At 32.4% G+C, this 15,727-nt stretch overlaps 1 protein-coding gene across 2 annotated transcripts in view; it reads right to left on the bottom strand.

Moving 5' to 3' along the window:
* LOC126737742 (meiosis regulator and mRNA stability factor 1) overlaps nt 1-15,727 on the bottom strand; it is a 153,388-nt gene that overhangs the window by 15,982 nt on the left and 121,679 nt on the right. For both annotated transcript variants that reach the window (XM_050442759.1, XM_050442760.1), the window contains 4 exons: nt 14,624-14,824; nt 14,272-14,539; nt 14,089-14,204; nt 1,036-1,086 (listed from right to left, as the gene is read on the bottom strand). In XM_050442759.1, coding sequence (XP_050298716.1) covers nt 1,036-1,086; nt 14,089-14,204; nt 14,272-14,539; nt 14,624-14,824 — 636 coding nt within the window. The remainder of the gene's footprint in view (nt 1-1,035; nt 1,087-14,088; nt 14,205-14,271; nt 14,540-14,623; nt 14,825-15,727) is intronic.

Here is a 15,727-nt window from a genome sequence, read left to right as displayed (position 1 = left end):
TTAGATTGAGGAGGTATATAAACACAAACCAAAATAATAAAAAGCTTATGAATTTTTACTTCAACACACTCCCGTTCGACAATGCTATTTTCAATATCTAACAGCTTAGATTGAAAAGATTTTCTATGAGTATAAAAGAAAAAGTAGCAAATGCGGTATCATTATCCTCAGAATATTATTTTATATCAAAATACGTAATATATACCTACGTAATAATTATCCTATTTAAAATAAAATAGCTAGTGTTACTTCCTGTTAAACTGGAAGTAATGTAAAACAAGAGAACATATCTATTCTATCGATATATCAAATTTCATTTGTTTATTATGAAAAGTAAAAAAGTTATTATAAAGTGTTCCCTTTTTCCTGTGTCACCCGGTATACAAATTTTAGAATTTTTTAATATAGGCTCATAGTTTATCGAGTTAGATTATACTTTAATGCGTTTTTAAAAACACGCACATTATTTATGACCCATTAAATTAAAATAAAATGATAACACTTTTTTATAAGTTCAAACTATCTTACGTAATAGTAGATGTATAATGGTATTTTAATGCCGATAAGACATTTTAGAAATCAGACCGATATATATCAAATGAAAGGACATTGAAAGCCTAAAAATGCGTATAGTATATAGCGTATAATATATAGCATTATTCTTAATTATTAAAGCTACTTTGCTTAAACAGCATACAAAGTCAAATGCAAGACCGATTTCAGGTCAAAATCTTAAAAAGCAGTAAAATTTGCTTATACATGAATTAGTAAAAATACTTTTATTATAAATTTATCTCTTTTAAAATAACAAAGTTGGTGATCATTTTCAACAAACAAAAAAAGTTGGTTATACAAAAATGTAATAAAATCAAAATTTGTTTAAAGTTAAAACGCTTTGCGCTACCATTTTTTTAATTAAGCGATATTGGAAAAAAATTAATCTGTGGTATCACGAATAGTAGTGTATTTGTAAAAGTTATTTTTTGCATATATTAAAAAGTCTAAGCTATATGTTTAGCATGGCAAAAAACTTACCACGGAGGATTGATCCAATTTGCTTGGTGTATTCCACCATACTGTTGTTCCCTATAATAAATCATACAATTAATTTTTAATTAATATAATGTAATATGAATTATTATCAAGCATAACCAGAACGAGAGACAATAAGTAAAATTAAGAAATATTGAAATAAGATCATTTGGCCTAAATTTAAGGTTCAACTATGTCTGTCATAAACTCGCTTCAGAAAACATTTCGGATCTTAAGAGCCGTATAAACATTGATAATTCAAATCTTTTTGAAATATTTATCAAGAGTTTAGAGCTATCAAAGTTGCGTAATGTGATGTTAATAAAAAAATAAAAAAAGAGATACCTATACAAAAATTAAAAAAAAAATTCTTGACCATTTTCAAGCTGTAGACCAAAATCAATGGCACTCTTTCACGGTTCTCTTTTCTACTCGCCGACATGATAGTGATTTACAATTAATACGACGACGTTTTATCCTTTAGGGACTATCAACTTTTCTTTCCTTATGGGCGCCATATTGGATTAGTAGAATTCCTCTTAACCGGTCACCTCGGGACTGCATACCTGGCCAGTTGCCGTTTTAGCCGGTTAATCCGAAGTGTACTTATATATGTGTACATAAAACATATTATGTTCATTATCAATGTTATATACATATGTATATGTATTGAAGAGAGTATTACACATATATATGAACATAATAAATATAAAATAATGGAGAAATATTCTTTATATAGTTATGTATTTCATATTTACATACATGAAGGTGCTACATCAACAAATATACATATGTATGTAAGTTTAATATGTAATAATTTTTTGAAAGTCTGTGGTTTTCTTCTGTTTTTTAACCTTCAGTGAATTTCTGAATGCGATATCCCTCCATTTTCTAATCACCAAAACGTCTAATGCTGTTGACTCATGTTGCTGCTCAATGTATTTTAATGCAAGTTCCATTATATTTTTGGCTTCCTTATGAGAAATCGTTTTTTCCTCTTCAATGTCACTACTCTCATCATATTCCTCTGTTTCTTTGGTTGCTAAATCTATGATTTCGTCATCATTCAAAAAATTCATTTTCAAGGTGATCGTCACAACTTATCATCCAATTTTCCACACATTCTGGTTGCAATGCTTTGTTACGCCTTAACTCTAACTAACTTCATGCAGTTCTGATCGTCACAACTTATCATCCAATTTTCCACATCTTCTGGTTGCAATGCTTCGTTACCCGTTAACTTTTGAACGTCTTGTAGAGTGGATTTATTTTTTTCTTCTTCTTCAGTCCCTGCAATATTCGAGATCGCAACTAGATTCTCAACATCTGGCCAAAGTTTTCTCCAAGATTTAATAAACGTTGAAGAGGGCATTTCTTGAAATGCTGTAGCTAACATATAGATAACGTCCTTGATATTGATCTTTTTGATGACTTCTAAAAGACCTTTGTCTTCACTCTCCGAGTGTTGCAGAATTTCAGAAACAAGTTTACGCCTGTATCGTCTTTTTAAGCTTTCGATCATTCCTTGGTCCATTGGTTGCACTAAGCTTGTCACATTAGGAGGAAGATAAACTAGTTTTATGTCATCTACATCGCAGTCATGAGGATGGGTTGGACCATTATCTAATACTAGAACTGCTTTGATAGGCAAGTTAACACTTTTTAAATGTTTTTTAACTCTTGGAACAAACTCTAAATTAAACCACTCTTTAAACAGGTCTGAATTCATCCACGCTAATTTTTGTGACTTATAATAGACCGGAAGGGACGATGGATTCAAGTTTTTGAATGCCCGTGGTTTAGCAGACTTGCCAATAACGAAAAGAGGAATTTTATGAGTTCCCGCTGCATTCGAACAAACGGCCACTGTAATACGCTCTTTGTCCTTTTTAAAGCCAGAGGCAGACTTTTCATGACTGCCTAGAAAAGTTTTTTCTGGTAACATTTTAATGTTTAGCCCGGTCTCGTCCATACTATAAACTTGTTCTGGAGATAATTCCTCTGTTTTAACCATTTCACCAAACTTAGTCTTGAATTCTGTCGTACCTGAAGTATCAGCAGACAGTTTTTCTCCACTTACATGTGCGAAATGAATTCCGTGTCGCTTTTTCCATCGATTAAGCCAACCATCACTGTGGTGGATAGCCAGAGCTTTTTCTTTCAAAATTGGGTCGCCAATCGGTGTACCTCTTCGAAGTTCCTGAAGAAACCAGATCCACAAAGCTTCACCGACGACCTCGCAAATAGGTTTTTTTCTCGTACAACAGCTGCCCAGATTCTTATCAGATTCCATTTTCGAACAAAACTCCTCAATCGAATGCCTATCTCTTTGCCAGTCATTTACAGTGCTTTTTCCAACATTAAATTCTGCACAGATTTTCGCTACAGATTCACCATTATCAATCCGCTTTAACACTTTTAACCGTGTATCCATCGAAACCACAATTCTTTTGCGCTTTGCACTCATTGTTAAGGAAATAGTTATGTTTTGTACGTAACCACAGCAAGAACAAACCAAACTGATCAAAACGACAAAATAATCCTATCCAACATCGTTTATAGTTCAGTTCACAGGGATCTCCCCGTAATAACGGGGAAATCCCAGCCGAATCGCCTCGCCGGTGAATTTCTTGGAAAATATTGCGTTGCGTTCGGCTGTTGTAAACAGGCCGGTTAATCCGTCGACCGGTTAATGCGAAGCCGGTTAAGACGAATTATACTGTACCAGATTTAACGTTTGCCTATTGGATGACACATTTACCTTGTTAACGATATATCACACTTCCATTTTGAGAGTACAAATTAATTTTTAAGTAAATATATACACCTCTCTCTTTTTCCCATGAGAGTCTTATGAAAAGTACGACTATTTATGTTTGGCATATTCCAACATTGTGTCCATAATTTGATGATGGTTGCTGAAAGACAAAACCTCGTAATATTTATTTTGCGTCAAACAGTCAGAAAAAAATTGAATTTTCTTAATTTTCGGAAATAATACAGAGTGTTTCAAATTCAAATTTAATGTTACGAGGGTTTTCACTTCTAGAGGGCGCTACATACACGGTTTTTTTACTTTAAAGTCTGATAATTTTCTTATGGTTGCTTAAATATTTCTTTTTACAAAAAAAAATTTATTTATCTATTATTTTCATGTAAAAAAGATATCTTGGTCAAAGTCGCTACAAGCCAGCGTTTTCGAGATTTTTGAAATTAAAATAATAAATGCATTACATTTTAACGTTTTAGATCCGAGATATCATCAGCTTAAAATACGAAATCTGGAGTTTTTATTTACTATTCAATGCTCTTTTGAAACTTCAAAATAAATGTCAATATTTTATTGAGTTATATTTTATATTTTTCTGTTAATAAAATAATATTTTTTATTTAGTAAAAAAAATTAACCAAAGTTCCTACGACAGATATATAAATAAATATCAATATTTTATTAAGTTTTATTTTATATTTTTCTGTTAATAAAATAATATTTTTTATTTAGTAAAAAAAAATTAATCAAAGTTCCTACGACAGATATCTACTTTCAAAAAAGCCACTTGGTGGAACATAAGTTACAACAGTTGTTCAAAATGTGAACACCTAACTGCAATACAGGCCTCTATTCTACGACGCATCGATTGGCGAACTAAATCAAATATTCCGGATGTGTGTTTAATTATTTCACAGGATGCGTTAATGCGATTTCGTAATTCTTCCACAGTATCTACTGGGGTTGTATAAACCAAATGTTTAAGGTGACCCCAAAGGAAAAAGTCCAAGGAATTAAGGTCTGGAGATCTGGGAGGCCAAGATTCAGTTCCTTCTCGGCCTATCCAACGATTCTTATACACTGTGTTCAAATATTAACGTGCAACTAAACTGAAATGAGGTGGGGTTCCATCGTGCATGAAGTACATTTGCAATTTTAACTGCAATGGAACATACTCCAAAAGTATGGGCAATTCGTGTTCGAGAAAATGACGATAAACTTCTTCAGTAAGCCTTAATGGCAAAAAGAATGGGCTTATCAAATGGTCTGCAACAATTCCAACCCATGTGTTAAGAGAAAATTTATGTTGATGACGGCCTTCTAAAATTGCATGTGGATTCTCATCCGCCCATAGGTGATTATTGTGAAAGTTCATTATGGCTTCTCTGGAAAAATTTACTTCATCCGTGAATAATATTTGTCTTAAAAACTGGGGATTTGCGCCAATTTTTTGTTGCATTCAAGGACAAAAATTTAGTTTTAACGGAAAATCAGTCGGTAATAGTGCTTGTACCCGCTGGATATGATAAGGGTATAGAAAGTTATTCTTTAAAATTCTGAAAACTGTAGAAGGACTTACATTTAAGTTTAAAGCAATCTTTCTAGTGCTTGTTGCAGGATTTTCCTCAATTTTTTCACTTCTACTCATGGAGTTGCTACTGTGCGCGGTCTCATGTTACCAGTAGTTTGTTGTTGAAAACTTGTCCAGTGTCACAAAGGCGTTGATGGAGACGGGCAAATATAATTTAAAAATTATTAAACCCGTTCCGTATAATGGATAAATGGGTACTAAATATATGTACGTTGCAGGCCTTTTCATACATATTTTTTTAGTATTTCTGTTGCCTTTAGGAATTTATTATACACAACAAACCTTTTACATTTATTATTTAAATTTTTTAAAGGAATTTCACACAACTTAAAAATTGTGACTTTTAAAATGTAATGCATTCATTATGTATAAGTCTAAATATCTCGAAAACGGTGGCTTGTAGCTATTTCGATCAAAATACCTTTTTTCCGTAGAAATAATAGATAAATCTACTTTTTTATTTAAAAAAATAATTTAAGCAACCATAAAAAAGATATGACACTTTTAAAGTATAAAAAACCGTGTATGTAGTGCCCTCTACAAGTGTGAACCCTCGTAAGAATAAATTTGAATTTACCATATCAAAAAAAACCCAGATGCCAATTTTCCTTCAAATATCTGCATAACTACCAAAATTATTAAGAAAAAACAAAAATAAAACTGTAACACCCTGTATCTTAGAAATTAAGCATTTGCGGACATAGGTTAATAAGGACTTTTTTATTATTTTTAAGCAAAGAAACTCCCCCTGAATTTTTTGGCAATATTAATGAAACACCCTGCATATATTTTTTAAAATTTTCACACGGAATTTTATAAGCCGCAAATTTGGCCTTAACCAACATTGTATGTCTTGTCCAATGCTCATTCTTGAATTTGGGATGCCCTGTATAAAAACCGGAGTAAGTCATTACTATTACTAATTATCAATTAATTTTTTTTAACTTAAATTTACCTCACATGTAAAAAGTGACGATGTTTATTAAAATATCTCTATGCTATCTATCCATACTAATGTAGAGCAGAATACATAATAAGCGCTGATACTTTTCCGGGCTGATATTATTTATACGGACGTCAAAAAGTAACCTGGAATTCAGCTACAGCCAGAAGGATCCGTTAAATATAAAGAAATATAAGATAACACAACAAAGTATTATAAAAATATTTATTATTCGCTTAGCAAAGCTCTTGCGGCGTATGGGCCATGATCAATGCTAATTAAAAGTAAGTTGTATGTGTTTTTTATTTTTTTAGAGGAAAAAGGACTTACAATTAAAGATAAAGAGTTAACATGAAATCACTTGTCCATAAATTGAAATAATATTTAAGAATAGGTTTAAGAACATTCAAAATACAATACAAATAACACACCACTTAATGTAAAAGGAAGTACAATATTTAAAAAGAGGGAAGACCTTCTAACTCCTTCTAACCCGCTTTTTAATACAATTTAAATACAAACATCAAAAGGTATTAACGTCGCTCCCTTTTTAAAATTTTTTAAATGTTTGAATTTATGAAAATGTTTTTCCTAACTGTGTGGAACACTAAGCATTTTGTGGTAACAGGATAATCGTGTCAATAACTTTAAAAATGCACATATTCATATATATATATGTGAATTCCGAGAGCCGGACTCGCCTAATGTTAGAATTTCCTAACTTAAATATACAATAACACCGTTTAAAAAATCCATTACAATTACGCTCACTTTCAAAAGTTTCTCCTATACTAAAGATAAAAAAATCAAGATTATTGAGATTGTCAGAGTTATTGGCAAGAAAAGAACTGTGTTCTCCACCAAATAATATTTAATTGTGAGTGCCGCTTAATTTAATAAAGGTGTAATAGGCCAAGAAATGAGTTTTCTGAGTCTTTGACCTATCTAGAATTATCGCTGTCTGTCAATTCATCTCATTGCTGAATATAATTCGATTAGGCGCTATGTAGGCTCTATATACCGGGTGGTGCGTCGCAGCGCGGAACATAGGAAATCCCATGTAAATTTTAAGGGGGTCAATTATTGGCTTCCCTGTACACTTTACAGAAAAAATGTAAGATAACTTTTTGAAGAGACCAATCTGGCTAACAAACCCTCGTGCAAAGTTTCAAAAAAATTTAATAAGCGAATCTTGAATTATTCAATTAAATGTAATTGCAAAATTACCAAATTTTCGGTTCAGGTAAAACCAGACACTAGCAAACAATTTGTTATAAGGCTTTGTCAAATCTGACGTACAGCCGAATACAAGAAATGTTTTTTTTTCGTTTTATCAATCTTACAACCATACATTCAAAGTAAGACACGTTAACATTACTTTTTTATCTAAACTTTTATTTAATATAACGGTGAAGTTAAACCAATAACAATTATTATTATCGATTATTAAAAAAATTATTTTATCATACTTAGAATTTAATTAAACCAATAGCAGTATCTGAAATATTTTCAATTTATTTTCCCATCAAGCCTATCTGAGCCATTTCAACCATTAAACCTATTGTTAGTAAATTCGAGTTCAAAGCCGTTGCAATAAATAATTGTAAATGTTTAACTCAGAAGATCGAAAATAGATCCGAAAAAAGAGAGAATAGAACTCTTAATATTTTACTAAGTATGGAAAAATAAAATAAAATACAATAACTTTTTTTAAAATAATAGAGTATTACATAAAAACATCAATTAATCAAATGTTCAAATAACCCCCCATTAACAGCTAAACAATATCCTAACCGATCATAAAATTAATTTCTAACGTTCCTAAGTTGATATTGGGAAATTTTATTACATTCTAACGAAATAGCGTTTTGTAACTGGTTTAGATTCTCAAATTTTACACTTTTATAAATGACACTTTTTAAATGACACCACAAAAAGAAGTCAGTCGGTGAAAGATCAGGTGACCTGGCTGGCCAAAGTATCCGGTACCGTGGACCAATAATATTGCCGTTAAAAGCATTTTCCAAGCACTCTCTAACCATCTTCCTGAACAACTTCTTCCAAGGCGGGTCCAATTTGAATTTGAAATAGGTCCAAATAGGTTTCAGCTGTTAGGTTATAGTCCATATAGGGTCCAATGATATGGTGTCCGATAATTCCCACGAATACATTTGTTTTTTGGGGATATTGTGTCCAAGTATGAACAAAGCGATGTTCATTTTCTTGGCTCCAATACCGGCAATTCTGAACATTTGGTTCATTGTTGTGGGCAAATGTACATTCATCGGTAAAACAAATATTTATTAAAAAATTATTATCATTATTTGCTCTTTCCATCATTTCAAAACAAAATGCCATTCTTCGCTCTTCATCTTCTTCCTGCAGCTCTTGATGTTTTTCGAATTTATACGAATAATATTTGTGTTTTCTTAAAGTGCACAATACCGTTGTATGATGTTTATTTAAATCTTGCCCAAGAACCCTCGTACTAACCATCTTGTTATCCTCCACACTCAGTAGAATATTAAGATCTCTGTTCTCTCTTTCTTCGGCTCTATTTTCGTTATCCTGAGTTGAACATTTAGAATTATTTATTACGGTACCTTTGGACTCGAACTTATTGACAATACGTTTAATAGTTAAAATGGACGGAATGAGCTTGGTGAGGAAATAAACTGAAAACAAACAACTGCTCTAAAACTGTTTCCCGCATAATGCCACTTAATTATGGCCACTTATTTAATTGAATAATTCAAGATTCGCTTATTAAAATTTTTTGAAACTTTGCACAAGGGTTTGCTAGATTGGTCTCTTCAAAAAGTTGTCTTACATTTTTTCTATAAAATGTACAGGGAAGCCAATAATTGACCCCCTTAAAATTTACATGGGTTTTCCTGTTCCGTTCGGCGACGCACCACCCGGTATAGTAAGTTAAAGAGAATGGATATTTAGAAAGCCTCGTGGAAAATTTTCTCCAAGTCCAAAAATGTAACGAATTTTCATAAAACAAATATTATATGAATATTGCAAGATAAGTTGGTATTAAGTAAGACCCTAGATATTTTTTTCAGCGTCCAGCAAGAAATCCCCTCTCTTTTATATAACTTTTTCCAATAAATCGTCAACGTCAAGCAGCAACACTAGAAGCTGTTACCACCTATTCTCCGGCAAGCATCAGAAAACTAGCTGGAGACCTTGGCCTTTCTAGATGGAAAGTTTGGGCGACTATGCACAAAGATTGAAAGTATGCCTTGCATGGTAGGCGGGTGCAGGGCTTATAAGCAAAAGCACCCGCAAGAAGAATCCAATTTGCCACTTTTTTTTTGAACAAAGATATCGAAGACCCGTGGTTTTTTAAAAGAATTCTGTGGACAAGTTCAAATTTTCGATGGAGGGTATTACCAATTTCCACAACCTGGAATGATCTCCTAAGGACGCAAATCAGTACTGGAAAATACTCGGAGCATATTTTCTGTTAACGTGTGGGCCGGAGTAATAGGCAGAATACTTATTGGGTCACATTCTTACCAGAACATTTAGGTGAAGTTAACTATTTACAGTTCCTGCAACATGATATCCGATCATCTAGCGGAAAATGGAATGAGAAAGGCCAATAATCTTCAAACAAGAGTTGAGAACTGTTAAGCGCATTTAGGCTTGGCTGTCAAGGATGTACTTGGCGGAATCTTTCCTTGGCCCGCTCGATCGCCTGACTCAACTTTTCTGGATTTTTTCATTTCGAGTCGAGTAGAGGAGCTTGTATACACAACAGAGATAAGAACAGGCGTTTAACAGAATGAAAGGAGAGGACGATAAGGGTGACCACGACCGAATTAAGAAATATGGCCCGTGCCTGTATTAAAAATGGCGGATCACATTTGTGAACTTGTATTTCATTAATAAACATTAAAACTTGAAATGATCCCACAATAAAGGAACTAATTCTAAAAATTAGCCAGATATCGGTATGAATGATAACTTCACAGATACTTTGAATTTATGGTATTTAAATAAATAAACATTAGACAAAACAAAATAAGAATAAGTAGGAAATTTGGGTATTTATTGAAAAAAAAAGTTGCAATAAAAAATGTAAAAACGGATATCGACCTGCAAATATTGCCTTAAAAAATTCGAAATTGGGTCAGCTATCACCCCCTTAAAGGATTGCACTTGTATGTACAGTTCCCGACAGTGAAAAGTTTCACGCAGATCTGAGAGACAAGTACCTCGCCTACAATACGCCGCGCGCTCTTGCTCTCGCGTCTCGCTGCAACTTTAATTCGGCACGACAAGGACGCGACCCAATTGACTATCGAAACTCTATGTTTAAAAAGCATATTCTCACCCCAGCAAAAAACACTTTATTTTCTTGTTATGGATACTATATTATTTTAAGAAGTATATTCTTATAGGGAGCGGTAATAATAAGTTTACTTGAGAAGAATTAAAAAATATAGTGTTAAAATTTTAAATAATTTAATGACATGGAATTAAAGTTTTGTTTTTAAATGGGTTTCTAGGAGAATTAGTCTGCTTCAATCCATAATTTTTCATAATTCTCTCAATATTCATAATTTTTTTTTAATAATAAAAAAACTGACAATGCTAGATTTGCAATTAGACTTTTCTTAAGTTTCTTAAAAACTTTGATTTTTTTGTTTTTGTTTTGTTTTTTTTTCAAAAACTAAGGGGGGAGGAGAAATTTGGGAAAAAAAAATGTGGCTTTAACTTTACAGTGTTACTATTTTACCAAGAGTTTGCAGACGGTAGCTCAGAATTATTGGAGGCTTGGGATTGTTCGAAGGTTCACTTATGACTGGCTATTAAAGAATCTAAACTTGATTATAACTATTAAATAAGAGAGCGCCACTTAGTTTTTTTTATAAATAAAAGAAAACTAAGAAAAAGACTTGGTATATAGGTTTCAATTAATAATTAAATGACCCTGGATAAAGTAGATTTAAAGAGGCAAAAAATTATTATGAATTATTATGAATTAAAATATGAATAATGTTGATATGATTAAAATAAATTTGACAAAAGTAACATTTAAATTATGATTTCACTACTAGGCAGATTTCAGCACTTGAAAAATAAATTGCAATTATTAAAGTTTTATATATATTTATATATATAGTAGTATATTTGTATTACGCAGGGGAAAGTTCATAAACCTTTTTACCTAAGGCATATCAGCCTTAATCGAGTTATATCTACTTAACTACCAAAAAAGGTACTGAAAAATACTGAACAAAAAATAACTAAAATTATAGATAAGAAATTGACTTTTGAAAAAGTATATTAATAAAAATTTAAATAAGTGAGACAAATCTATGGTTAATAATATTTAAATAAATGGAATAAACTGGCCTGTATATTCCTCCAAAAAATGAACGGCTAGCCTTCAAAACCAAGGCTGTGAATGTATGCCATTTGAAGCTTAGCTCTCCGGACTGGGAATATCTAATACTAGCTCTAGTTCTGGCTCCAGCTCCACCGCTTTCAGCAATTTCCCGGGGAAATCAAAAGCCTGCGGCCATCAACAATTGAAGAAGAATAAAAAGGAAAACGGAAAAGTAAAACCATAAAACAACGGTTGCCATTGTATTCACTGTCGATAAAAAAATGAATGACGTTAAAAATGTGACACACTCACCTTGCTAAGTTTCATTATCTATCCATTAAAATCTTGGGCATCCTGCACCAGAATTATGAAATAAACGGTTCTCTAAAGGAACAAGATTAAGGACTATAAATTACAAACCATATTGGCCACTTCCTGCTTCACAAACTTCGGAAATAAAAAACTGGCCTTTTACGTGTGCTTCTTTCTACCTGTGACACGGGAACAAGTCCTCGAAAAATGGATGCAGTACCGACTAAATCAGTAACGACCCCACCTCTCGCCTGAGCTGTCAATGTCAGCCAATCAGAGAAAACATTAATTAAGACCAATCAGAAGAGTGACGGACCGTCAACAGAAAGCATGAATAATTAAACCAGGAAAGTGATGCGTTACAGTAGTAATGTGTCATTGACAGTGTGAATTTAAAGAAATATGAATAAAAGAAGTTGACTAAAATTATTAATATAATTATTGAAATTAATGAAATATCAATGGAGCGTTAGTGAAAATAAGGAATAGAAAAATAAAACGCTACAAAACTCCCATCTAATGAATTAAAGATTTTGTTATGCTTTTGACATCAAAAATTGTCCCTCTCCCACACAAACTTGACGTATGTTTTGATTTTAAAGAAAAGTTCTTTCTCTCCCTGTAATGCCTTGCGGGAAAGTTTTCGATGCGCCGCCCTGTATATTCGACACGCGAGTTTTTAATAGACTATTCGATATTTCTGACCTTTTTTTATACCTGAGAATTCTGGAACGATGTTAGTTTTATGGACGACAAGCTTGGCAATCGACAATTTCGTGCTGAGTAAGAGTTTATCGTCCGGACAACACCCGATACGATCCTAAATATGTTTGTCAAATACGGCCCTGGAGTAATTTGGCAAATAGAGAGCATTCTGACAGGAGATTAGTACAGAACCATTCTCGAAAATAAAGTATGGTAAAGTATACCCATTGGGATAATTCATGACAAATCACTAATTCATATCTCATGTTGTCAGGGAATGGATTGGGTGGAAAGAAAATATGCAGATGCAACTGGACTACTAGACATTTGATGCCATATCCATTTTGCTTTTATTTTTTGAATTTGAATTAAAACTAAAAAAATCAAAAATTGTTTAAATAAGGTATAACTTTTGCCAGTCTGCTTTTAGAATTAGAAAACATTTATTAAATATTCAGTTCTTACATAATTTTATTTTTTCTAAAAATGTCTTTTTACTTAAGAAACTAAGGTATAAGTTGGCTTGTTTTGTTAATCTAGATAAAAATAATAAATTAAATGTCAAAAACTTTCAGTCGATAATTGTAGGTAGTGGGTATCGGATTCTAAAGTAATGTCATGTCATAAAAATATAGGTGTAGTATTAAATTTAAAATAAGGAATATAACGCTTCCGGTCAAATCTCACTCTTTAATTCTCACAAGTTAAATTTGTCTTCTCACAAATCATTTGGAATTACTCGTAGGACAGTAGTTTAATTGTCACCAAGTATAATATATCATTTTGAGGTGTTGAACTGATCTAATTTATGTATTACCTATTCCAAAAAGAAATAAAATTGTTTATTATTATTGATATAAAAAATCTTAGCTTTATTTTGTAAGTTGCACTATTAAATCGTGAAAACTGTCTAAAAACGGCGATATTTTTGACATTAAAATTAGCCTACCACAAAAATTAAATTTATTCTAATAGATATACGGCCGTTTGGTGAGGACAAGTGTGCAACACAAAAGCAAGGCGTGCATCTCGGCCCGGCGTTGCCGGTATTGGCGCGCGAGACCGTTCTCACAGAAAGGCCTAAAACTTTTTACTGACGGGACCTGTACGATGACTTATTCTTATTGCAAAAATCTGAAATATGTATAACTAAAATACCGACAAAACCGTAGCCATGCGAGCGTCAGTTCTGATTAACATATCATTTATCTTTGTATCATTGTTCTTTACATAATTTTAGTCAAAGAAGAAAGCTAAACATTAGCCAATCCAAAAGTATTTTTTATAATCGTTGCCATAAATACTTCTTTGGTTTCAAATTGATTAAGTATACGAGAACAATTTCATACTATTTTTTTACATATTTTGTGAAATTAACGAAAACTTACCGGCGTGGGTGGAGTATCGGGCTTAGGAGGACTGTACTTTCTGACCGCATTCTCGCCCCATTGAGATTGACCTTCTGATTCTTGATTATTGTTATCGTATTTAAAAGCAATATGTTCTACAAATAAAATAAAATAATTCATAGACTTTAAAAGAAGGCTCATAAATATAATGCAATATCCCACCTTGTAAGTTTCTATTTAAAACCACAACACTCTTCTTCTTACTTCCCCTGACATAAAATATCAGGTTAAACTTGTTGTAAAACTCGTTGACAGAATTTATATTATAACTGGATAGTTGTAATGGTTTACAATAATATTCCTCATAAGTTTTTTCCAATTTGCTGAATTCGACTGCTCCATTATTGTTGCAAATGACATAATAAAGTTGAGCGGCCAAAATATATAGAGTGGTCAGAGAAATAAATTCGGTATTGTTCATTGTAGAAAGCTGCAAAAATTTCCAGAAATTAAAACTAGTTAAATGGGTTGAAAGACTATTTTACAAACTTGTAATTTATGAAATTTAACTCACCGATACAACATATGATATGTTCCTTAAAGATTCAACACAAAATGTGTTATTGTAACATTGACGATATTCGTATCGAAAGGAATTAAGATCTTTGACGTGAGGAGGGCAAAGTAGTAGAGCCCAGCAACGTACTCCCACAATATTTGGCGAGGCATCAATTTCTACTGCCTTTAATAATGAACCAGAACTATTGTGAATGACCTATTAAAAATATTTATTATATTTTTTTACTACACGTTTAAGGAATACAAGTTTGTTTTTTATAAAATAGTAAGGTGCAAGTTAAGATGAAAAAAGGTAAAGAAAAATGTCTTAGCACCACCAGTTTCGTGTCTAAAACACTCTTAACCTAAAATATGTATAAAACTGTTAGTGATTTCATGGAACGTGAGATTGCATCTATTAGTAATAAATCGATGTCTACAGTAACAGTATAAAATTATTAACTAACGCAAATGCAAATGGGCAATCATTCCATTCCCTTCTGTCTTCTGTAGTCCTATCTGCATATAAACAGATGCTACGCCTCCGAATAGCAATAGTTTATTCAAAACCATCCTTTTCCATCCTTATTTTGGCATAATAGTAGAATATAGTTTCTTAGATAACCATACCATAGATATTTCGACCTTTATGACATCACCCTTATGACTACAGATAAGACATTGGACCTGCCATTTTACCGGAAAAAACTATTGAGAAAAACTAATAATGACAACTACTAGGAAAGCAGCACAGATAACAAGAAAAGACCCATAGCAACATAAGGATCCTACACGATTTACGATGTACATCAAAGGAACTTCGAAGAAAATCAGGAGACAGGAAATTCAACATCAACACTGCCTTCACTTCGAAAAACGAACTTCACGACAAAAATTTGGAATGGCAACACCACAAGCAAAAACTGATGCCATCTTGTGAAATTTCATCCTGTCAAACGGCTTTGTGTTTACATTAGGCATTTGAGAAGTTTTGCGTTTTTTCTTAAGTTTTTGGTTAAAAAAGAAAAAAGGTCTCATTTGAGTGTGAACTGTTACGATGGTAAAAACTTGTGCCGTTTGTGTCGCACCATGAAAAAAAGGCGATTTTCACAAGTAAATA

Source organism: Anthonomus grandis, chromosome 6, assembly GCF_022605725.1.
Source record: "Anthonomus grandis grandis chromosome 6, icAntGran1.3, whole genome shotgun sequence".
NCBI lineage: Eukaryota > Metazoa > Arthropoda > Insecta > Coleoptera > Curculionidae > Anthonomus > Anthonomus grandis.
The sequence above is the reverse complement of the archived record's forward strand: the minus strand, read 5'-3'. Positions and strand labels throughout refer to the sequence as shown.